Raw genomic sequence first — 25907 nt, 5'->3', positions numbered from 1 at the left:
CGATGCTTCCCATAAATGAAAAAGTTTTCCTATGACCTCTAGCTGATCATTTTATGTCAAATGCTGCATCAGAAATGGGTTTGCTTAGTTTGACAAACTTAGTCCTAATGCCTTTTCAAAAATTTCTTTAATAAACAATACTTAAGAGTCCTTCATTGTTAGGTTTATTTTATGGTGCTTCTCTGAGACAAAGTTGTAGTGTATTACGTGAAATGAGCAAGATGTTTTTATGTCTTTTATTAGTAAATTACTTAAGTGGATTTTCTTTGAAAGACTTTCATTTAACTTGGAAAATATTTTAGAGAATCTTAAGCTATTTATCTGAATTGTTTCATCTTCCACAGCTAAGTTTTTAAAATTAAAAATAATCATTTGAAGCTGGTAAGTTATTAATAATTTGGCGTGTGTGTGTCTTAATCTAATTATCTTCTACAGTCTTTACAAATATCCCCTAGAGGGAGTTGGTTCTTCTGCTGACTGAGGAGCGTACAATAGAGAAAGCAGTTGGATTTCTGTCAGATGATACCTGATGTTGCATAGCAATATTGACATGTTGTGAAGGAAATTCTGTATTAGTTATAAAGCAGAAATGCAGCTGTGTTAGTTCGGTTTTGTGTAATCCTTCATTCACTTTACAGTGATTTATATTCAGAATGGTATGTCAGCCTTAATTTGTATGTTTGTAATCTGTCATTTTGTAAACAGCACCCTACAGACCAGTTTTGAAAAATCACGGGTGTTTTCTTAAGCACAGTAGCTACTCAGATTTACCATGATGATAAACTCTAGTATGAATGGTCTTTGTTAAATATCTCAGTAGCTAAAATTTTTGCTCATGCTATAGCATTTTGAACATACAGCAGCTTCCAAACAAGTATGACCTGCCATTTCTGTCTAAGGTTGACAGGTTCTCTAAATTGAGAGAAGAAAACAAAATAGAGAAATGAAATACAGTGGTAACTGTGAAATAACAAGTGCTGGTTTAACTGATTCGTAATTGAAAGTGTTTGTTGCAGTTGGTGGTTTCTTTACTTCTGTGCCTGTTGGACTGGATAATGGCCTTGCCATTAAAGACCTTGCTGCAGCCACTTCACTCTACAGGAGCGGAAAATGATAAGACTGAGAGATCTGTTCTTAATTGTATCTATAAGGTACATGTTTCTTTACTTGGTAAATGAGAATACCATTAGCAATAAGCAAAGTAAAAACTGTTAAGTTATGATTACTGTCTTCATGTATACAGAACGAAGATTTGTTCTGTTTCGATATTTTTTAAGTGAATGGGATTAAAACCTCCAACAGCATAGAGCTAGTGTATGTAGTTATTGGGGACAGGAGATCTACAAATAAAAGTGGCTTAATGATTTGTTGGAAAATGTGTTTCATGTTTCTGTACTGTTAAATTCCACTTCAATGTAGACACAATTTTAGTGGTTTTCTTTGCAGACCTGTGTTTGTTTCTGTAAATATTGAGCATCTAAAATTTTCCATCATTTTATCCTACCTACATGCTTCTAACAATTTCATTTGAAAATGTAAATAAAAATAAACTTAATTTCTTATAAAACTATCAGATAGACATTTCAGTAATTAATGTGATGAAATCCTGGTTTTTTTCTAGGTTCTTCATGGATGTGTCTATGGTTCTCAGTGTTTTAGCAACCCCAAATATTTTCCTCTAAGTCTTTCTGATTTGGCATGTGTGGACTACGATCCTTTTATGCATTTAGAAAGCTTGAAGGAACCAGAACCACTGCATTCTCCAGACTCTGAGCGTTCTTCTAAACTTCAGCCAGTCACTGAAGGTTTGTGAAATTGCCTAAATACATTTTCTTTCAAAAAGATTTTTATCTTGGTTTCCACTATTGAAGTGTTTGTCTAAAGCATAAGTTTTAAATTATAACTAGACACTACGTAAGGACCATTAGTATGGAATTAGCTAACATAATTTTGAGCAATTACTGTTCAATTAACTGAAATATATATCTTCTGAACAATGTGAAGATCAATTTGATACAGATTCTTCTGTGCTCTGTATCAACAAAAAGCGTTACGGATTGCAGCATGGATAAATGTTGCTTTTGAGTTTACTTTCAGTAAATTATTTTTTTCTTAGCTTTACTCCTTTTTCTAAAAATATTTCAGATTTTGTTCTTATCTGAGATTGCAATATTATAAGCTTTTTTTTTTTTTTTTTTAACTTGTCATAATTTGTTGTTGTTCTATTTACACTTTTAGAAGAGAAATTTTCTCTCATCTGTTTGGAACCATAAGATACCTGAGAATTAGCATTTTCTTCAGAACTCAAAAATAAAAATAAGAAACTAAGATACACTGTATAATATATACTATTCCTCTGTATCTAGTAAATATCAGATGGCTACTTTGGGAAGAAAATTGAAAAAGATGAAATTAATACTGATACCAGAAATTCTGTGTAGTGCTATTCTCCTTCCATATTAAGTTGTTCCATTTAGGCTTCCTTAAAGGTATTAAGAACCAGATAAATGCAGAAGCTCTTTGTAGCAGCTGTGTGCTAACAGCAGGTGATTTTGTGGTCTGTAGTGACTACGTGCTGTTTTTTATGTAGAGAAAATGGCTAATCATTGTGCCCTTGTCTAAGGCATGCTTCATCATCCTCAAGTACTTTTTTGGCCAAAGAATTCTAAACATAGAGCTGTCCCCTAATAAGCTCAGTATTGGATTGAACAAGTCTGATTTGAGAACTATTGGCAGGAGGAGCTGTAATTATTAAATTTACTGAAGAATGAAGCAAGGTACTATAGTTGGCTTTTTGTCAAATGGCTGTGGTCTTATTAGTAAAAAGTAATCATCTGCTGGGTCAGAATGAAAGAGGCTTCGAAGGATTCATTCTGTCCTAATTACAGTCTCACCTATACATATTATGTAAAGCTAATATTTAAAGCATTTGCCAAAATTAACTTCCACCGCATGTTCTATTACAGTGTAGTGAATTGTAGTAGCTTTTTATGCCTGGCATCTTTTGTATTCTGTAATAATCTGTAATTATGGGTTTGCAGCAAATGCTGTGTGGCTTGTTTAATCTGACAATCTGAAAAGACAACCCTGAATAGATTTCTCTTTAAATGAATGCAGTTGCACAAAGCCTTAGCATTGATATCTTCATTTTGCATTTCCGTATGTGATCCGTTCTTTTATGATTTCTTGTTAAATTTCTAAATAAAAGTAATTTCAGGTGTGCCTTTTCTCTCTCTCCAGATAAGTTAGGGAAGACCCGTATGTTTTTAAAGTTTTAGAACTCAGGAATTGTAAGTCAGATTGCAAAATTTAATTGGCAAATGACAGCATTATAACACAACCATGGTCTTGCAACCTTGGCACTTCTAGCCTACATTGCCAGGAAGAGAATAAAATTGGCAGTTTTTAACTGATCACACAGCATCTCTGACACTGTTGAAGGAATTGGACAAGTAAATTTAGTGGATAATGACCAGCCTAGGACTCAATCAAGACAAGGGGGTCAGTTAGTGCAAGATAGTAGCAGAGCAGTTTGTCAGCATCTCATTTAGTAGAGTAGAAGTGCTATCATATCTTTTTGAAGATTATGGAAACAGGTAGGACAGCAGTAGTAGGGAAATCAGGCAAGTTACACAAAGATAGGGTGGGGATTGCTAGACTCTTTCCTTAGGTAACAAGCAAAAGTGAAAGTACTGAAACAGTAGTATTCTAAACAGGATGCTTGTTACCACTTTAAGGGTTGTGATTCTTGTACCCCATTATGCCCTCCCATTGCTCAAGGTCAGATCCATCACAAGTTTTATGGACACTTACCCACAGTACAAATTGGTATGGACTTTCAGTGGTACAGCTATATAATGGGGACAGGACCTATTCAGAGGTTGGAGCAAGCCCTCCAATAAACAGCTGTGCAAAGATTTCTTAAATCCTCTGGAAACACGCGTTGGGGGGAGAGAAAAGGTATATTCCCATCTTTCTTTCGTTAACTTGCCAGATGCTGTCTCTTGTAAGGAAGGCATTAGATAGAATTAGTGAAACTGCTTTTTCCTCCTTTTTTTTTATTTTTCCAATAAAGTGGTAAATTGCAGCATAAGATGCACAAAGTATGATCTTGAAATTGTGTTAAGTATATTAAAGTGTTATATTTAGACCAGAAAGAACTTCCAGCAGCTAACATTAGACTTCAATAAGCAGCTTTTCTTGCATCATCAGAATTTGCAGACAGCAAGTCTGTGGTGCATTCATACATCTAAGGAATCACAGAGCATGTCTACTAGATGACCATATCCTCCAGCTTGTAGCAACAACAGCTTCCTCTAGCTACAGTACAGTCATTAAGTGCTGCCTGTGCTGATTAACCGCGCCTAACTAGCCTGGAGTCAGTATCACACTGATACAGGTATACTTTCACCAAGAAGTACAGCATTATAGCGTACAGGTTAGTTATATTGTGCCATGATCTGCTCACCTACTTCTGATCTTTTACCTGTCATTAAAGAACCATGAACATATATGAGGGAGAATTAAAACGGAGCCTCTCATTTAATTTTTTTTTTAATGTTTATATTAAATGATGTGAACATTTTCGAAAAAAGTACAATTATTTTCGTAACACGTGTATAAACAAGGAAGGTGGCTACATGAAAATATGTAGAGTTAAGCAAGTGCTATATATCTTCTAATATTAATAGATAGCAAAATCAGACCATTGAATAGAGTCTAGTTGGAAGGAAATAATATATTACAGGAATCTCTTTGCAACTGTAGGCAAAACACTTTAAATCCTGTCCTTCATAAATCAATCTGTTAGAGGTAGATGTGATTGGAAAGGCAGTAGTTGCATTGCATAGACATAGTGGTGCATCAGTTATTGACATCATGTATTTTACCCTATTTATGTCATTTCTTCAAACATTTTTAAACTGTTTTGTGTAGACTGATCATTTTTCCTAACATGTTCGAATTTCCGAAGAAAAGTTCTCCATGTGATGTAAATTTAGTCTTTGTTTTTCTTCAAAAATTAGAAAAATAAGGTACTTTCACATTTTTTAAGGCTTTGCTGCTGTTCGCTTTTTTACTGAAAGGAGACAAAAAGTACACATTTTAAAAAATAGCCTATACATGGTGCATCCAGGTTTGTGTTTTGTGATGGATATTCTAGAGAGGGTTTCTCTCTGTACCTGTAGCTTAAAATTGGAAAGGAGTAGGACTTCCATAAACTAATGTAAAATTTAGATAACTAAACTAAGCTGAATTCTCTTAGGCTCCATCTAAAAGTAATGGAGGAAAAGAAGAGTTTCCAGAGAATGATTCATCACATTTCTCCAGTTTGTGCTTTTAACTGAGATGAGTCACTCTGTACTGGTGCATCATTCAAAAGGATGAGGAGAGTTTAATTCTACCCTCAGTCATTACTTTTTCCTTCTACTACATAACTGTAGTTGTTTAGGAGCAGTTCAGCCAAAGTTGAAGTAAAGTGTTAACAACACATCCTAAGGAAATTCAGGAATCCTCCGTTCATGCCACTGATACAAATTAGTGGCGATGGACTTTCATTCTTCCCACAAAAGTGGTAATTTCAGGAACTGAGAAAAATGTAACATGCTTCTAGCAAATTACCAAGTGATCACGTACACATGCAAATTGCATTGCCCAAGTGAAAGACTCTACTGCTGTAAAGAGAGCAGAGATGTGTTCCCTTAGGATTACCTGTTGGCAAAGCAGCCAGTTATACTTCTTTAATGTGCAATAGCATGGCTTAGTTGGTAGAATTTGTAGTAAAGCTGTGATGGCTTGCATTATTGCATATTTTGAGCTGTCCTTTCGAAACACAGTGCATGGTTTAGATATTCATTTTAAGAGTTGTAATATATTGAATATGCAGTTGTTCTTGGTTGAGGAGATGTGCTTCTAGGAACAAATTCCTAAATGTATCCTACATGTTACAAATTTAATTTAAAACTCTCATATTTTCCAAATGCATTATTGTTTGGTTTTTGATTTGTTTGTTTGGTTTCCTTTTTTAATAAGGGAAACCATCACCAAAATCTAATTTGCTATGTGGCAAAAATGTTTATAGAGACTGCTTTATTTTATTTCAACATAACAGGCTATGTCTTAGAGTTTATTTTTCTGTACGCTTCTCTTAATAGTTCTGATTTAAGTTTTCTGTGACGTTTTTGGATCAAGTGATCAACATTAACATACTCTGAAGAGATGCAGTGAGAAGTACTGTTCTCATGTTCTAGTGGAGGCACTTAGAGATTTATATTATTGAATTAAAATGTTTAAAAAAAAAAAAGAACTGCAATAATATTTTCGTAGAATGACTGTGGTAGGGCTGGGAAATGGACCTTCCAAATTTTAGCTTGATGTTCCATTCTTTGTCTCATTGCATGTCTTTCTGTATGTCTTCCAGCTCCTAAAGCAGTATCTTTATGCATGTAGGCACAATACGTCTGTGATATGGTTTGAGATCTTTAGGGTTTGCCACAAAATAGCAATAGTAATAGCTTACATGCTATTAAATCCCTCGTGCTTCAGTTGTTTCAGCAGAAACACACTGAAGACAGTCTATTCAGTGTGAGACTTCACATAGCTGGGAAGCTCACATCTGTTCCTAGGAACCTGGCAAAAGCATTATCGTGCTTATCTGTGCAGTAACAAGTTGTAAACATTTGGCGTAAATGTGCTGACAGAGGTGGCCAGCATCTGCACTGTCCAGGTGCTGCTTAGTAGCACAGATAAATTATTCTTCAAGCATCCAACTTGTTTTCTTTGTCTTGTATACACTTGCTTACAGTTCCTTCTTACGTTTCAGCAGATGGCACTATAACTTAATTTCCTCATATGCTATCAGTATCTGGGCATTTAATTCAGCTTCACTGAATGTTTTTATGTTTGTTAATTTTTAAGCTTCAAGAAGGCTGTTGATAATAAAATACTATATCTAATTTGTTTTTATCTGTTTTCAAGGACTTAATCGAAATATGTGAAATTTTTCTGAGTTTTAGGATAGTATAGAAATTAAGCTGCTTTATTAACAGGATAAGATGTTTTCCTTTTGGCAGTTCAGATGTAATGCTCCCTAAAGGTATGGAAGAGCCGGATTCCTAAATGTCCCTTACATGCTTTACCCAAACCTTGGGAGAGAAAAAAAGAAAAAAGACAAAAAAAAAACAAGGAAATATATACTATTTGTTTATTTTTGCAGATGCAGAAAAGATTCAGTGCTTTAGAAACTAATTAACTGTCACAACAGTCATTATGCATTACAAATTGGCCTTTATTTTTTCAAGTTAAACCAATTGCAGTTTTTCTAGGTAAACAAATTTGGACCTTGAACTGCAAAAAGACGTTAGTTTATTAAGCATTAGTTTTTATTGTGTATTAATATCCAGTATAAAGGGAGATGGGCTAATTATTCTTACTTATCCAAGAGGTTACATTTTCTGAGTAAATACTGAGTGAATGAAAAATTAAAAATACTGAAAGAACGAAAAAGAAAGGTGTTTCAGGGTATTTTAGTTTGATGGATTTTAGGTAACAGAAAAATGGGAGGGGACAGAGCCAGGACAGCTGACACAGACTGACAACAGGGATATCCCATACCTTACGGCCTCATGCTGAGCAATAAAACTGGGGGAGTTGGCCAGGGGTGCTGCTGCTCTTAGGGGATTGGCTGGGCATCTCTAGGCAAGTGGTGAGCAACTGCATTGTGCATTGCTTGCTTTGTATATTCTTTTATCATTATCATTATTATTATTACTATCATTTCCTTTTCTGTCTTATCAAACTGTCTTGATCTCAACCCCTGAGTTTTTACCCTCTTTTTCGGATTCTCCCCTCCATCCCACTGTGGGGTGAGAAAGGGAGTGAATGGTTGTGGGGTACTTTACTGCCTGCTGGGTTAAACCACAACACAAAGCTATATTGAAATATTGTTAGGTTTCACAGCATGAATTTCATATAAGATGGGTACAATTTGCTTCTCTTTCTCTCTCCAAGTTTTTCCAGCTTGAAACTTTTTTAAATGTAGTTAGGCTTGTGCGTGCAATATATTTATTTATTATGTTGCTAATGTTAGCTTTTGTTCAGTATAGACAGCCTGGTCTTTGATTGAGTACTTTAAAATCATCCAGTGTTATTCTCAACCTAACCCGCAGCTATATGCTCCCCTGGGAAATTAAGATGGATTAGAGGTTTTGTGCATCTATGTTCCTTTGTTTTTCACAATGTAATGATGTGTATAAATACAAAAATCCATTGCAGTTGGGAATGGTCTTCTTACAACATAATTATGATCTTTAGCTCATCAGCAATTTAAGATCTATTTTCACTAGAATAAGAATTGCTATTGTGTGTTTTAGAGAAACCACGCTGATTATCAAGGTATGGTAAGGAACCTGTAAAATAATTAAGATGCTTCTTTTGCTATATTGAGATTTTTCATGCTGTTTATGTATGAAACCAGTGTTTGTCAAAATGTGTATTTTCTGTTACTGCATTGGCTGTATGCTAAGCTCATGGTGCTTATCCTCTGTTTAAATCTCCAGAGGAAGAAGAGACCAAAAGAAATAAGTAAATCTCAGTGTTGTTTTCTGAAGTCTTGCTTTAAAACCTGTGTTCTTCCTTTCACAGTGAAAACCCACATGCAACAAGGATTAATTTCTGTTGCTGCTCGTACTGTGATAACACATCTAGTGAACCACTTAGGCCACTATCCTATGAGTGGAGGTCCTGCTATGCTAACTAGCCAAGTGTGTGAAAACAATGACAATCCATACAGTGAAAGTCCTGAACTTTCTCCCGAACTTTTTGAGAACCCAAACCTTCAGTTCTTTGTGTTAAACAACACTTCCTTGGTGTCTTGCATACAAATCCAAGCAGAAGACGACATGCCTGGCGGAGGACTATCTGCTGGACTTGCATCTGCAAATTCAAATGTCAGAATTATAGTGCGTGACTTGTCTGGCAAATACTCGTGGGACTCGGCCATTTTGTATGGACCGTCATCTTTATGTGCATCATCACAACAGACGTCTTTTGCACTTTCACTGTCTCAACAAGACAAAACAGAAGATGCTCTTTCATCTTTTGAACACGTGGAGGATATATCTTCAAGGGATGGAATTACACTCCAAGTAAAAAGGAAATTTAGAGACACTGTACCGACATGGGATACAATTAGGGATGAAGAAGATGCCCTTGATGAGCTCTTGCAGTATTTAGGTGTTACAAGCCCTGAGTGCTTACAGAGAACTGGTGTCTCACTCAACATTCCTGCTCCTCAGCCAGTCTGCATCTCAGAGAAGCAGGAGAATGATGTCATCAATGCAATTCTGAAACAGCACACAGAAGAGAAAGAGTTTGTTGAAAAACATTTCAATGATTTAAATATGAGGGCTATGGAGCAGGACGAGCCAACCTCACAAAAGCCCCAGTCAGCATTTTACTACTGCAGGCTACTTCTCAGTATATTGGGAATGAATTCTTGGGATAAAAGGTAAAATGAAAAGACAGGACTTGGTATTTAAGAACTTTTTTTTTTTTTTAAAGGTATTGTGGTACTCTTACTGTGTAATAATGGTTGTTCATAGAATGGGTCAAGCCAAAAATACTCCTGGGCAGCCAACAAAAGCAGAGAGGGGTTGTGCAACTAAGGAGAAAATGGCAGTTTTCTTCTGCATTTCAGCCTGTCATTTATAGAGACAGAAAAGAGAAGCCTGTTGCCTTTATTGCTATTTATGTTCATAGTGTTGGAAGGAGAATTGAAGGAGTGATATTTTTTCTAATAATCCTTTCACCAGCTGTACCAAGGGGTACTAGCATAGGTAGACAAGACATCTTTTTGCTTCTGTTGCTTCCCTTGTACATTTGTGCAAAAATCATTACATTTCTATGCCAGAATGAGACTCTGAAAGTGTCATATTCTCAGCTATTGTGTTGCTGGACAGTTTCCTGCTGCTTTGCCTGCTAAGAGCATGCTTGCATGCAGCCTCAAAGCATTGCCTCCTTGTTAGCTAACTAAAAAGATGTGTCCCCTACTATTTATTTCGACATTGGCAATGTTTGCGTATCGTTTAGAACAACAGGAGACAAGCCATGTTCAGTTATGAAAGTAAATATCTCTGTTTACATTATTGTTATTACTTGTGTTTAGGTGTATTTAGATGTATGTGCACGTTCATGTGGATGTGTACAAATATTAGCATTCTAGAATTTAAGGGTCATTCTGAAAATTTATTTTGCCATATCTGTCAAATTTTATATTAGAGATCATGAAAAATGTTCTTACTATGAAGGAAAATGGGTATTTTTAGAAGAATAGCCCATGTCACTGAGATACCACTGGAATCAAATTTTTTTTACTTCAAAAATGTTGGTGTTTTGGATAGCACTACTGCTCTTAAATTAATTCCACTGTGTTTTATGGGAAACATCTTAAGTGCAATTTCGTTAAAAATGAGAAGTGCCTTTCTGGCTGTAACATATTGTTTTGTGTTTTTTTCCTTTAAATAGCTACAGCTGGCTGGGCGACTACTGAGCTGTGCTCTGTTTTCTTCAGCAATTCAGAAGAGCAGCAGCTCAGTGTTTAGTGCACTAACTCCCTAGAACAGTAGATTACAGGAGCGTCTTTTGTCACTAAACATGTAATATTTTGGCCTAGTAAAGTTTACAGTTTATATATGCATCAAAGACAATTCTGTCCCTTCTTCCGTAGAGAGGAGTTTGCAGCTTGATCCGGTAGGTGTACAGAAGCAAGTGGAAAGAAATAAAGGTTGTTTTCAGGGTTATAATGGATATAGAAGATTTCCTGGAGTTAAAAATGGCTTGTACATATTTTTTTTAAAAAGATACTTTAATCATTTTATTTAAGAAAGGACTGTTGAAAAAGCAAAAGCATTTGTTGGCTATTCTTGCTTGGACCTGGAAATGTTTTGTACAGTTCTTGTACTGTTCTGGTGTTCCAGGTGAACAGGTAATAAAAAAAATCACAAATTTCTCTATTTAGAAGGAGCTTTCATCTCTTGAAGAAAAATGAGAAGTTACTTCGAGAACTCAGAAATTTGGATTCAAGACAATGGTAAATTCTTCTAATGGCTACCCTACCTTATTTGTTTTATGTTTTATACTTAATTGCATAGATGAGAGAATTGAACTGATTAAAAAAAAAATGTAAATTATTCATTTATACTGTAGTTATCGTTGTTACATTGAAGTTGCATTATTGTTACTTGTAGAGTGAAATTCTGCAGGTAGAATGTCATGAAACAGAGCAAATTTCAAAGTAACTTAAAATTATGAAAATCTGTATATGTAACATGGGATTATTTTATTTTTAAAATAACTTTAAAAAATATTTAAAACATAGATAAGTAAGTCTCCATCTTTTTAGCTTCAGTTACTTGTTTAGCTGTTTTCCAATGCTCTTAGTATTTGAAGATGTGGAATTATAAGTGGAGATGTAGCACTGAATTAACAAGTTTGAATTATTTCTGTATATGTTTAAATAACGTCCAGTGGAGGCTTTAGACTATATCCAGGAAAATCCAGTCTCTCAAGCCAAATGATGGTAGTTTAGTGTATAAAACAGACTTTTAGTTTGATGAGTTCTTTGCAAATGAGCACCAAACTAGCCTCTGAGGGCTTTCTCAATACACTGATGAGGGCATTCAGGGATGGATATTAGAAGGAAATGTTATCTTTCTGCCCTTGTGGCACTGCAATTAATTTCAGCAGTTAGGCAAGATGGGAACTCACTTAACGTGGACTGTGAAAATTTTACAGGTAGAAGGGTTGTGGGAATTGCTTTGCTTCAGGGACAGTACTGAATGCATTCAAAGCATACCCTGGGAAATTGGTAGTTACTGCTTGGACTGATTTTGGATAATCTATCACAGTTGAGTAATCAATGAGCAAAGTGTGTGAAACTACCTTCAGTTGCTCCAATGTCTAACTGCAAGCTGTGAACAAGAGACATTGTAGTACTTAAAAATAATTCATCTGCTTAAAATGCATTTGCAACAGCATTCACAAAGCCTTGTTGTTAATGGGCAGTGCGATGTAAATGCCTGCATTACAGGTTTTGTTCATCTCAAAACCCCAGCTATTCTGTTAGCAATTGGTAGTGCCAGCACCATCACATCTTAAAAGTGATGAAGGGGGTAAATGCTGTACACGTATTGCCAAACTTTAGGCTTTAGAGATCAGACTAGAAATGACAGAATGGGTATATGGAAATAGAGAAGATGTTCAAAGAAGTTGTACGTTGCTTCTGCTGTCTTTTTCGAAGTTATACAAGTCATGTTCTGTGTGTACTGTTTGCATATTTTGGTTTCGTATTAGCAAAGGCACTGTCATGCAGTGACTGACCATCCTGTGTTTTGCAGCCGAGAGACCCACAAGATTGCAGTGTTTTATGTTGCTGAGGGACAAGAAGATAAACACTCCATTCTTACTAATACTGGGGGAAGTCAAGCCTATGAGGATTTTGTAGCTGGTCTTGGCTGGGAGGTATTTATTCAAAAGTTTTATCTTAAGTTTGTTTATAGAGAAAATTATAGATCTTACAATTTGTTGTTTCTTTAACATTACTTACAAATACTAAAATAGACTGTTTTGCTAGTAGCGTAAAGAAAATGATTCTGGTTTTAATTTTATTACAATACTAGCTATATATTTCTAAGCTCTTTCAATTTAGGAAAGTTAAAGCAGGCAGAGATTATTCAGTAATATGCAGTCCTGTACTTGTCTTTCATGGACTGATTAGCAGGCATCTTGATTGCCCTGTGGGCCTGTGATGCCTCTCATGCAGGGTTTCTTCAGAGCTCAGGTGAGAGCTGATGTAGTATCACAGAATTTTTATAAAGTCAAAAAGCATGTGTGATTCACTACTGCCAATAGGTCAGGGAGTAATGAAATAGATACTCATATACACATCCCTTACCTTTTTCCAACGTCATCTTCCCAGCAACATCTGTGGTGATCATGGAATATAGAATGCCACTGCACTGCAGTTGATTTCCAGTCTAGTCAGTGAGTCTGAACACTGCTAGATAAACATAATTGTACTGACAGTGTTATGAAAAGTGACCTTCAATTTTTAAAATTCCATTGAAAAAAAAATTTAAAAAGTGTGTAAAGAATGTATTTATCACTTGATTTTTTTCCCTAATGTCTCCTGGACTTTACTTGTAGGTGAATCTCACAAACCATTGTGGCTTTATGGGAGGACTGCAAAAAAACAAAAGCACTGGATTGACCACTCCATATTTTGCTACCTCGACAGTAGAAGTAATGTTTCATGTGTCAACAAGAATGCCTTCTGATTCAGATGACTCTCTAACAAAAAAGGTAGGTTTTTATGATTAACAGGTTTTATTTGAGGAAATAACCCCATAAGAGTCATTCTAAAAAGAAAATCCAGTAACTTTCTCTAAAAAAAATCATAAAACATAATACCTTTACTTGCTACTACGTGGCATTTTACTGAAGGAGGTTAAGCCGTATAAATTATTCTCTGTCAATCCTTAATTTTGCCATAGGGGTGTATTTTGTCATCATTGCAAACGTTGGTGGGATCACATGAATAGTGTGAAAAATTAAGGGAGGTAATTGTGTAGGAGAAAAAGCAGTACATCTGAATGATATTTTAGATTTGAGACTATGCCAATTAATAAATATATGATGAGTACTTTCTAAGGTGACTTTTTATTCACTGAAGAGTCACATGCTGTCTATTAACCTAATTTTTCCTCTTAAAAAGTTTAAAATATTAATAATTGGACAGTGTTTATATAAGGTGTTTTGTTTTAGAACAGGCACAAGTGTTCAACGGTGATAAGATCTCTTATAGCCACATTAAGAAAAGAATGGTTTTCTGTATTGGTATTTTTTCTTTAGAATTTAATAAATTCCACATTAGTGATAATAAGTTACGGCCTCCAACATGCGTCCTATTATAAATGAACAATTGGCTGTCATTAGACTGTCCCCTGTTCTAGGTACATACATCTTCAGATGTGCTAATCCATTCAGTAGACACGTTAATGAGCACTGGTTGAAGTGTAATATTGGAGGAACTGAAGCTGGTTGACCTCAGCATGGAGTTTAATACTTGTAATTAAATCAGACAGTAGACAGTTAGTAAAGAGAGAAATAGCCATGCCTCTGGCAAACTTCAATTATTAATGACTTTTTTGTTCTTTGTGTTCAACTTGAAGAAAAAATATTATTGTTGTTATTGTTATTATTATAGACTGACTATGAATTCTAACATCTTGCTGTCGCATCTCAGATTATTATTTTTTTAATTAAAAATATTTTTTCTTGTATGCCTATGGTGCTGGGCCCTTCCTGTTCTTTATTCTATGAAGTATAGCCAGAGTAATACTCAGGTTATTAAATGATTTATAAAATTGGTTTATTAGAAAATATAATTAATTTTTGAACAAGATTGTTGCTATTGTTCTAGTGTAGAATATAATATATATACATTGCTACAATATATACTGCTAAGTTGACTGGCTTCTGAATTTTTTAAACAGCAAATTGATTTTATAATTATGCTTTTTATAATTTATAAGCTTGTAATTAAGCTTACAGTCCTTGCATATAATGTTTGAATTAGAGCATTAAAAAGTGTTGACGGGGGAAAGATAATAATAATGAAAATTAATTATTTTTTCTTAAATAATTTGCATATGCTGTAGGCTTCAGCAGAACACGCAGGAAAGATCTCATGTCTGTTTCCAGGAGCACTCAGAATCTAAATAGAGCTGTTCTGCCAGAAAAGGTTCAGTGCTGCTCCATGCCTCCTGTGATTTCACTTGTGAAAGTGGTGTCAGCTGGACTTTTTTAACAACTCCAATTTGCCCCAGGCCTGTTTCTCTCCTCTTTCACCCACAATCTCACTTTTCAGTAATTAAGAATATTTGAGGTCTGTATGGATATGTCATGAGGGTACATATCAAAAGATTGGGATTGTATTTGTAGCCCACTGCTGATGGGTCATTTAACTTTAATCAAGCTACTTTATTCTGCATTGCTTTCTTGCCCGTTCTTCCTCTGCATGTGTTTTTTGTTCATTTATAGCCCAGTTTCCTAATGAACAAAGGCTTGTGAGTCTGCCTTTATGTCCTCCCCTAATTTATTTTTTTTAACCATTTCAATCAAATTTAGTAGAGACATATTGGAAATTTCTTGTATGTTCAATGAAGATGGGCTAAATAAAGGAGTAGGAGAGACTCCTTCCTACTCATCGGGTAAAGACTGTATGGGAAAACATTAGACATCAAGGATCCAGCACAAGAGAGAGATACTATGAGTGTCATCCCAAATTAGAGAAAATGATCATGTTTGCACCTTGGGTAAAAAAACAGCAAGTCAGGGCCATAGGAAAACAGGTTTAATTCTTTTACTGTTCGTAGAACTGCTTGTGCTGCTTAGTCTGTGAACAGATCAGAAAAAGACCTGTTTTTATGAGATGCACCATTTTATGAGGTGCTATCCAGCACAAGCTCACACCCAGTAGTGTGGACCTCAAAGTCATCTGAGTGCCATGTGTGTGCTAACACGTGTAATTGTTCTGAGTGCATGTACTGTTCATGACCTTCAGAGAAACTTGAGTTTTGAGTTTCTCTGTTTTTTCGTGTGCTTTCTTTCATTCAAAGAGAAAAACAAGCAAACTTGCAGTTGTTGGCTTAGTAATGCTGCTGTTTTTTATATTGTAGAAGTGCCTAGAGGTGCATGATAGGTTCATCTTATAAATGGAAATTAAATTAAATTAAAGCAAAACTTCTTCCTGCCGGTCCAGCCACTGCAAAATCAAGATTCTGCTGTTTCAGAGGCCAACCCAATTTTAAACTTATTTTCCATCAGTCTTAAAGAGCAGTAAATAAAACTTCTAAGTGTCTTGGATGCCTCTGAAGCATTTGTTACTGAAGACATGAACAAGAGCAAGAAAGGACATGATTACAGGAAGAACAAATAAAAAACTTCTGGATGTATAGAGGAACTTAACATTGAAAGTTAAGCATAACCAAAGAATGTATTTAATTTGTAAATACTATATTAAAGATTTAAGGTCGATAATATAACCCAGTTTCTTTTTCTCTAGAATTAAAAGTTAGAGTAAAAAGCATTAACAGTAGCCTGACAAGAACAACTTGCAAAGAAAATGTCAGAATTAAATGAAACTGTGAAAACTCAGTTCACAGAGTGAAAAAGCTCCTATCTGTCTCTACAGCTTATCACCAGTCTATCTGCTCCTTCCTTACACAGATAACTGAGTGGAGGTGTTGTACATGAGCTTATACACAAGACATGTAAATAAATAATAGTAATGTTATTAACAATTGGAGTACTAACTCATCTTGGACCTTGGGTGTATTACATCATTCTAGGTTATCTGTGAGGTTGTCCTAACCACCTAAAAGAATGATAACTCTCAGTATTAACAGCTAGCTTTTTCATTCTGGTATTAACATGTATTGGGAAATTGAAGATTTATAAATGTAAATTATAAGTACAATACTTCTTGAGTTATCATTAAGTACACATATTGCTAAAAAAAAAAAAAAAAAAAAAAAAGTCATCAACACACCATAGGTACTGAATTAAAGTTTTGTGAAAAATTCAACCAGAGGGTACATACGCTGTAGACAGCAGTGCTGCCTACATTTAATGGGCAAAACTATCTGCAGTGAGCTAATACCTCAGATGTTTCTGCTACTTTTATTCTCTTTATCATGAACACTTTCATTTTTGAAGAAGAAACAAAGTTTGGGCTAGCTGTTATAAGAAAATATAATAGCCTTTTTTTCTCCCTCCTTTAGGTAAGCAAGTATTAGAAATTACAGTAATTTTGGCAAGAGTTCAAGGGTTAATGCAACAGATAAATAAAAGGAATTTTCTGTAAATTGAGCCCTGCATTATTTCACTTGTCTTGCCTTTCCAAACCTAACTCATTTAATTTTAAAAAGTAAATACTTAAATTCTTCCTGACAGTGTGCTTTGCTTTTACTATCGTTTATTACTTCAATTATGCTTGGTATCACTTAGAACAATCTGCCATTTGGAAATTTCAGTATAGCCTGCAGCTTAGTATTAAGTCTGGCTGCTATTGTAACATGTACAGCATATGACACTAATGTATCAAAATTAGATTTGATCATCCCTCCTGGTTATATTTATTTCACGTTTCTTTTGTATTCAGTTAACATAAATGTATTAGGAGAGCTGACACATGATGATGGCTATAGAGTAAGAATATTTTAAAGTATTTTGAGTTAAATTTGAAATTTCAGGTAACCTCACAGTCGGTCATTTTTATATATTTATTTTAATGGAGTAGAGTTTCAAAGCAAGCCTAAAAAAATCTGTTCATCTCTGACATCTCCTCAGGCTGTCTTCCCGTCAGCTCAGATTTAAAATTGGTAAAACAGGGCTCTTAATCTCTTTCTCATTGCCACCTTTCTGGATCACCATGGATAACGTGACCATTGTGCCTGTCACTTGTGCCCATAACTGGAAATCATCTTTAATTTGGTCCACTTTTCTGGATTCTTACATGCAGTCTCTGCTTAAGACTCTGTTCTTTTTTCTGCAACATTTCTTGCAATATAGCCTTTCCTTCTCCATACATGAAGCTAAAATTTATCCACTATATCCTAAACTGTTGTATTGTTTGTTGAACCTTCCTTTCTCTGGGCTTGACTCTTCGATCCTTTAAGAACACTTGTCTTTTTACAGACTTTTTATATTTTTCCATCTCTATTCTGTGTATTACCTTATATTCTGATAACAAACTCTTGAGAACAGCTATACCTGCATTTATACAATATTTAGTATTTTATATATATTTTATATAAAGGTGTTTCAGCTATAGTGTATTACCAGTTACTTGAAGCATAACATTACTTCAGTGATTTTTATTATTTATATTATTGCTGTGCCTTAAGTCTCTAGTAAATACTTGCACTCTATTTTGCTTACTGTAATTTATACACGTACAAAGGTGTAAATTTAGGGAGACAAGGTCAGGAGATGAGTTTGAAGATAATAATGCTTTACAGAATTAGTGGTGAGCTTTGAATAACCAGTGGCATAGATTTCACTCTTGGTACCTGTATATGCTGTACACAGTACATCTGATTCTGTCAGGTAACACCGGGACCACAACTCCTTGGGAAACCATGTTGCCGTGTGTTCTTAGGACTCAATGCACAGAGATGGTTGTAACTCAGTATCTTTGTACCACTTGTGTCCAGGACACTGAGTTCTGGGATGCTTCCAATTCAGTGCAAAGACATAAAGAATCCAGATTAAAGTTGAAAGAGGTCAGCCTCTCACTCTTCTGTGGTGTAATAATTACAGTGAATGATGGATTCTCCTAATGTTTGCTGTGATTGCAGGAGAGCTTTGTAGTGGAACACTGCTCAATTTCAGAGTCCTTCAAAAGGGAACTGAAAAATGAAGAAGAAAAACTGAAATTCTTCTTTCTAAAAAGTTGATTCAAAAATCTAGCAGGCCTTGGAAAGCTTTTTGAAACAATTCCAGATATTGGATCTCTTCCATGAATCAAGTGTTTTGATCAGTCGAGTTACCAGCATTCAAACTTCCTTATAAGCGTTGCTTGCTGACCACGGTGAGGACATGAAAGAAGCAACAAGGAGCACTATGTTAGGATCAGAGCTTGTTCTGATCTACTCTAGAAAAACAAACAGAATGACTTCTCCAACATTTATTTCTTCTTCAAACATAAGGATAAAATCAGCAACTTGTACCAGATCTTGTATACTTGTCTATTCTCTTGTCAACCTTTTGTCTCCTATGATGGAAACAAGCCATTGATCATAGTTTCAATTTTGGGTACAATGCATCTTGTTACAAACCACCATATACAGTTTATACCATCAGCCACCTGCTTGCACCATCTGACTTTGACTCTCAGTGCATTGCCAAATGTCACAGAGATGCCATTCAACACTTTACTCAAACTGAGTCTTTGCCAAATCACTCTTGGTAGTAACTATGAGGTGAAGCACACCTGACAGGACTTGGAACTCAGTGGAATAATCCAATTCATTTTCCTTTTCTTCAAAAGAAGTTTGTGAGTTTAGCCTGGACTGTATCCTCACACCTCCATGGGCTATAAAGCAGATTTTGAAATGGAGAAAAAAAATCACTGATGGGGCTTCAGTATACTTGGCATCCAATAATACATGCCCCTTGTCAGTAGTTCCTGTAAAATAACTGTACAATGCACTTTTATCACGCTCCAAAATCTGTGCCAATCTGAGTTGAAAGTATACACCAGTAGTGATGCTCCATCTTAGAATCACAAAGGTTGGAAAAGACCTCCAAGATCATCTGATCTAACCATCACCCTACTACCAATGTCACCCACTAAACCAGGTCCCTAAGCTGCTGGTTAGCTGCAGATATCAGTAAGAGGTACACAGGGGCAACCTTTGATAAATGAAACTCAGAGATGCCAAGAAGGTGTACTATGTAAATTCTCTATACGTTTTGGATTTTAAGGCCATTTATTTGGCATGTAGACTGTCTCTGTCCCTTGTTTCAAATCTAATGGTGTGAGTTATGTTGTCTTTGAGTCCAAAGATGGTAAGTAAAGGAGAGCTAATTCTAGTAAATAGTTCAATATTGCTGTACTAGGAGCGGTACAGTGCAGTGATGGGTGTTCTGCTTTTTGGCGGCCAGTTCAATAGAGGTGCACCAGACAACCATGTCTCAATATAGGATCCTATATTGTACAATCTTTTCACATTCCACAAGATTTCATTCCTGAGCCTCTTACTTTCCCCTTTGATAAGGCGGTCTAATCCTTCCTGAGCTTTTCACTTGCTTCTAAATGTGGACCCATCAGTTCCACATGCCTTTCTGTCATTGTTAGATTTCAACAAATAGTTTGGCTGTCACTTCACCTGGGAAGGTAGAAGAAGCTTAGGCCCTCATAACAGTTCCACAGTTAGTTGTCTTTTCACAACATACATCACTGTTGACTGTCATCCAGAGTTTCTGCAGCTGCTGTTTGTGTTTCACATCAGTCATTCAGGTTGCTGCCTGGTTTTGTTCTAGTGTAGTCAAATAAAACTCAATATAGTGAATGTTGTTATAACCAGTTCTTCTCTGGGTCTGGGTTTACAGTTGGCACAAGAGCATCCCTAAGTGTTGTTCAAAATAACTCAGCCATCTACAAAAGAGGCAAGAATAGCTCACTTCAAAGGAACTGCAATCATTGTACATTAGATGTATGTACGGTCTGGTCCAAGCGACACAAATGACTTGTTGAGCATCACACAAGATGCAGGGCACTGATGCCATCTGTCCTTTGCCCAGTCCAACGCTGAAGAAAAACCTTTTCTTGCAGAAATGCTATGCAGGTTTTCAGGCTGATACAATTCAAAGTCAGCAGAGAAGAGCAGAGGCGGCTTTTTTTTTTCTTTTTTTTTTTTTTTCCCTTCTTTGTTTTGTTTTTGTAAAGGCTGCTGCTGACAACCAATATAAGCCTTCAGATAAGACGAAAGCAACATTCCAGGAGGTTTCATAATATAAACAAGCAGATACTTGCAATGAAATTTCTCTGATGACTGTGTATATGTTTTGCTTTTATTTAAAGTGCAGTTGTATTTTGAAAATGAATACAGAAAATTGTTGCCTTTTTATACAAAATAACTTCTTGTAAGTGCTCAGATTAGAATCTGCATGTTACCTGTTAACAGCAGTTCACAGTGCTGTCCTTTGAATAACATCAATGCAATTGTTTGACAAACTTGAGTTGGCTAAAGCTGTGCAAACAAACTGAAAACTGTGGGTGAGGAAAATTGTCAGCTCTATCTGGTGATGCACAAGGAGGAAAAAATGAGATTCCAGCTTGAATTTTCACAAATGGCCTTTAGTGGAAGGAAACTTAATCTTTAATAATCTGAATGTATTTGATCAGCATACATAAAGTCTCTCTCCATGATGTTAACAGTGTTTTTTTTTTCTTGGATGGCAATGTTTTACCTGAAAGAGCATTTGGGGGCTTTAGTGTGGATAATTCCAAAGCATTCAGTATGTTCTTCAGTCAGGTTATGTGACTACAGCTGAGGCTGCAGCACTGATTTTCAGTATCCCATTCAGCCATTCTGAGCAAGTTTTTTTAATTAATTTTTCAAGACCTGTTTTTGTTTACAGGTGGCTGGTTAGTTTTCCAAAGGTGTTACAGGTTTCTGTTTCATCTAGGGATGTGCCAAATGCAGTATCTCATCTCCTTTAGAAGGCTTTTTGTTTGTGGTGGACAGTTTGGAATTTGGCTAGAATGATGAGGTTAAAAGACTCCTTAGATAGGTATCTTTTATGCATATGCTCATCCACATGCTTATAAAATTCATATAGAAATTAGTAGTTCACTGCCTGTGAATGAAGGCAATCTTGAAAGCATTTTAGCAAATCAGATTGAGTCATTCAGCATTCTTGAGATAATATCAACAAAATTTTAGCTTTTAGTAGTCTGTATTGACGTATCTGTTAAATAGTCATTGGCACTGATGTATAAAAATCTGTAGCAAAAACCAGTACTGCAAACTAATCCTGTGACCGAAAATGTAAGAGAACTATAGTGTAATATGTTTACTTTATTCATCCTTCTTTATTTCTTTTTAGTGGGTTTGTCCTATTGAAATATGAGCATTTAGTATAGCAGTATGGCTACAAGATATATTTAAACTGACAGGCTTTTATCTCTGATTTTTCAGCTAAGACATTTAGGAAACGATGAAGTACACATTGTCTGGTCAGAGCATACTCGGGATTATAGAAGAGGAATAATTCCAACAGAATTTGGTGATGTTCTTATAGTTATCTATCCCATGAAAAACCATATGTTCAGTATCCAGATCATGAAAAAGCCTGAGGTAAGAGTGGGGAGGTTTGTGTGTATTTCCTTCATATGTTTATAATGAACTGAATTCTGTTTTGAATGGGAGCGTTTGGTGTAATAAACTGATTTAAGGTGATCTGTCTTTAACATTGACAATTGCGGTGGAGTGGTAGGAGGAAAGGGAAGAAATCAGTGAGAACAGTGCATGGTAAAACAAGCAACTTGAAACTGCAAAGATCTGATCCTATCAAGTAAATCTGCTAACACTGTAAAATGCAAACAAAGCTGGAATATTCTGCATAATTATTTAAATTCTAAGATAAACTTTGAAATCTTCTTTGTCAAATTTGATATGTGACCGTGGGCATTGAATCATAGCCTGCTCCAGCTTTCTCCATCTATGACATATTCCCGTTTCTTCTTAAAGCCAGTTTTCACCTTCTCCTGGACTCCATGCAGGAATTTGGAGATTAATTCAGCAAAGCAGGGATCATTCAACTCTAAAGAATGTGAACACAGTCTTTCTAATGACTTTCATTAAATGTCTGTGCTAGCTCTGTTCTTAAAATAGTGGTTTAGGGTAGTGAACACTCACTGAGTAAAAATAGTCCTAAATGTTTGTACTACATAATTTCTGTTTCTGATGTCACTTGCCATGAATTTCTGTATTTCAAATTTTAAAATTCTTTCCAGAAGTACTAAAATTAATAAAAGAGATATAACAAATAGAGGTTCGCCTATCTCTCTCTGATGATAGGAATGAAATGATGCCCAGTACATGGTCCTGTTACTGCTGGATTACTTACATATTAATTAATAAGTATATTATTTTCCGTACTATGTAGGTACAATGAGTTGTATTATGGAAGGGCTTGCAGGTTAAAGAGGAAAAAGGAAGCTGCTCTTGCTTACTACTACCTACAATATTGTCATCTAGTCTTTAAACCTCATAAACATCATGGGCATGACTGTTCTTAGGATTTTGGCAGCAAGTGTTGAAAATAATCTTTGATGAGACATAGTATTAAAATGGTTGCTTAATTTTCTTCAAATACTATGTTATCTATTACCAAAGATATCAAGCTGTTATATGGCTGTATATTTCCCCAAGAGAAAAGGTCTGTCATAGAGCACAATAACTGGTCTGATTGTCTAGCAATGAGGAGAAAAAATTATATGTTTGAGTGCTCTATTGTTAATGTTGATTGCTAATTGTTATAGCTTAGATCTTGCTTTATGCTGGATTTCTTAATTTTTTATTCAGGTTCCATTTTTTGGTCCACTCTTTGATGGTGCTATTGTGAATGGAAAAATTCTTCCCATTATGGTTCGCGCAACAGCTATAAATGCAAGCCGTGCATTGAAATCATTAATCCCATTATACCAAAACTTGTATCCTTTCACTCATGTGGTTCCCAAGGCGTATACATTCCCTTGCAGCTCTACAAATATGATTTTCGTGTTTTCTGTCATATTTTATTTTTGTCAGATTAATTTAGTGAAAATAGTTTCAATGTATTATGGTGTCATTGCCTTTAGGAAACTTAAACCCATAGGACACCATTCAGATAAAGACCATTTTTAATTAAGCAAAGAATAGATTCAGCACTAAGAAGTTGTTCTTCTAGTATTTTATAACATGGAATAAATTCTTACCACATTGTCTTAAGTAATTATTTTAATGACCATTTTGTGGGTAGACTTTCTAAAACATCCATGTCATGGAGTTACTAATCTTTCTTTTTCTTAAATATAAAGTATTTTTCCAGTATTAGTATGTCTTAGTTTTATTTTCCAGAAGACAACCTAGCATCCTAGAAGGATGCCAATACTGTTTTCCTTCAAATTAGTTACTTTTTTTTGTCCTATAAATGTTGTTGTTCAGCTCAGAATGCATTTTTTTTTTTGTCAAAAAGAAGTTAGTGCCTTTGTAAACATGTCAGAAAACTATCTAATTTTTTTGTTGGAACTGAATTGTGGTATTTTGAAAGGGCTGCTCTCGAGAGAATACGAACCAGAAATTAAGAAACATAAGGTAAGTCAGTCGCTTAGGTGTCTCCTTCTTAAGATCAAGTTCTATTCTGTTATGTACATGTTATTTAAATCAACAAGAACATACTGTTTCTTGGTTTCATAAATTCGAAGGTAAGTTTAAATTTTGATCCAAAAGAAATTCTGTACTTAATTTCCACCCAAGCTGTAGATATTTGTATTTGTTGTGTGATAGATTGCTACTAGAATACTCCATTCTTTTAAGGCTGACTGTTAATACTCATGTTTGTTCTCACTTTAAATATGATGAAGTGGATTTACAGATGAGTGATGGATGGTATTTGATGTGATCACATTAAATGACGTTGGTGCCATTTCTGTACATGACGTTGATTCATTGTATTTTTATGTTCAGAAAGGTCCGATCTTTTTGTCATTACTCAAGTGGCTTAATCAAAGTATTTAAAATGTATTATCATCATTATACCATGAAAAGTGATGGCTTATTGCATTATATTGATGTATAGTGATGAGCAATTGGAAAACAATTTACTTTGAAATAGCAAACTTTTAGTAGGAAAAAAAACACAAACTTGTGATTTGCTTCTTTATAGAATATGGAAGTTGTAATAAGTTCCTCAGTTAGAGCTTGCCAGTTCGATCTCTTGGAATTGGGCAGGTCCTAAGAGCTGTTTATTGTATATTCATTTAAAGTTCAGTTCTCTAAACTGTACTTTCTCTATGCATCAATTCCCTCCACGTCATTGATGAAATAATGTTGTTTACATTAAAATGTTGATATGTCTCCATCATAATAACTACAAAAAGCATTACGTATATTTAATATTTGATAGTATTGGTTGGTAGGTTTTATGTCATCACTTGATAAGCTTATGAAACATCAGTTGATTGAGCATTGATTTTGAAGGCTCTATTAAGTAGCCAGTGGAATTCTTTTTCCACCTGACTTAGAGTATCTTATGCTCATTGCTTTGTATAGTACTTCAGAAACTAAAATGGGGGCATGAGGACTTCTTTAAAAGCTGTTTGCTTGGAGAGAGAGTAGTAAAAACGTCTAATTTCCCTGGCCTGAGTTAGGCTATGGTGGGGTCAATTGCATCAGTAGGGAAAAGAAAAATAAAATAAAATACATTCCAAAGCTTGGCCAAGTTCTCTGTGTTTAAAAAAAAAACAAAAAAAAAAACCTCTCAATTAAAAAGTCATGTCCTTGCTCTTGGTGTTCAACCCATCATCAGATTTGAGGTTGAGAAAGAATGTCCCTTAGATAAGAACAGCAAAGACTGGTAGGAGTTTGTTGTAACATGGACATAGTCTAAAAATATTTGAAGAATATTTGAAAATTGAATCCAGTTAATGTTGCTGCAGTAGAAAGAAATTGAAGATGTTGAGGATTGTCTTTAGTGTCTCCCACTCTTTTCCTCTGGCATATTTTAGCTGTGACAAAAGCCTTTCTCTACTAGCTTTTAAGTTTGTTGTGGAATGAAGGAGGCAGGGACAGAAGTATTTTATGGTCTGTGGTTAAACAGCATTTCTGGAGACCTCTCTAGACTTAATGTGTATTGTGGAAGACAGGACTTTTTGAGCAAATAAGGAGAGGGCACAGAGTAATGAAAACAATACCTCTGAAGACAAGAAACAGAAAAAAAGGAACAGAAAAGCTGTTTTTCAGAAGGTGCACCAAAAGCAGCAATTCTTCAGAAAACTGAAGCTGATAATCAAGGCCTCCCACATGTCCAGGACCATAATTGAGGAAGACTTCTCAACTGATCTGCTTGAAATTAGTTTTTATTTATCTATTGAGTATATTTTAATACATTTGAGCAGTGATCATTTTTTAGGAACTTTGATGATGGTTAAGTGGAAATATAGTTTAATGTGGATCTTGAGGAAATAGGAGAAAACAGGAATACTGAAGACTTCTGTTGAATACATAAAGAACAAATTTCAAGCCATACTCTTCTGTATTTGCTCTCCTTTTACTAATGTAGTAGACCAACAAAATAGG

General features: G+C 35.3%; 1 protein-coding gene across 17 annotated transcripts in view; it reads left to right on the top strand.

The window, feature by feature from the left end:
* The window catches only part of RALGAPA1 (Ral GTPase activating protein catalytic subunit alpha 1), a 125674-nt gene that overhangs the window by 72201 nt on the left and 27566 nt on the right, over positions 1–25907 (top strand). For all 17 annotated transcript variants that reach the window (XM_032188282.1, XM_032188280.1, XM_032188284.1 and 14 more), the window contains 8 exons: positions 1017–1151; positions 1622–1805; positions 8641–9505; positions 11015–11086; positions 12393–12516; positions 13201–13356; positions 21765–21923; positions 23154–23281. In XM_032188282.1, coding sequence (XP_032044173.1) covers positions 1017–1151; positions 1622–1805; positions 8641–9505; positions 11015–11086; positions 12393–12516; positions 13201–13356; positions 21765–21923; positions 23154–23281 — 1823 coding nt within the window. The remainder of the gene's footprint in view (positions 1–1016; positions 1152–1621; positions 1806–8640; positions 9506–11014; positions 11087–12392; positions 12517–13200; positions 13357–21764; positions 21924–23153; positions 23282–25907) is intronic.

This window comes from Aythya fuligula, chromosome 5 (assembly GCF_009819795.1).
Source record: "Aythya fuligula isolate bAytFul2 chromosome 5, bAytFul2.pri, whole genome shotgun sequence".
Lineage (NCBI taxonomy): Eukaryota > Metazoa > Chordata > Aves > Anseriformes > Anatidae > Aythya > Aythya fuligula.
This window is presented reverse-complemented; position numbering and strand designations above follow the sequence as displayed.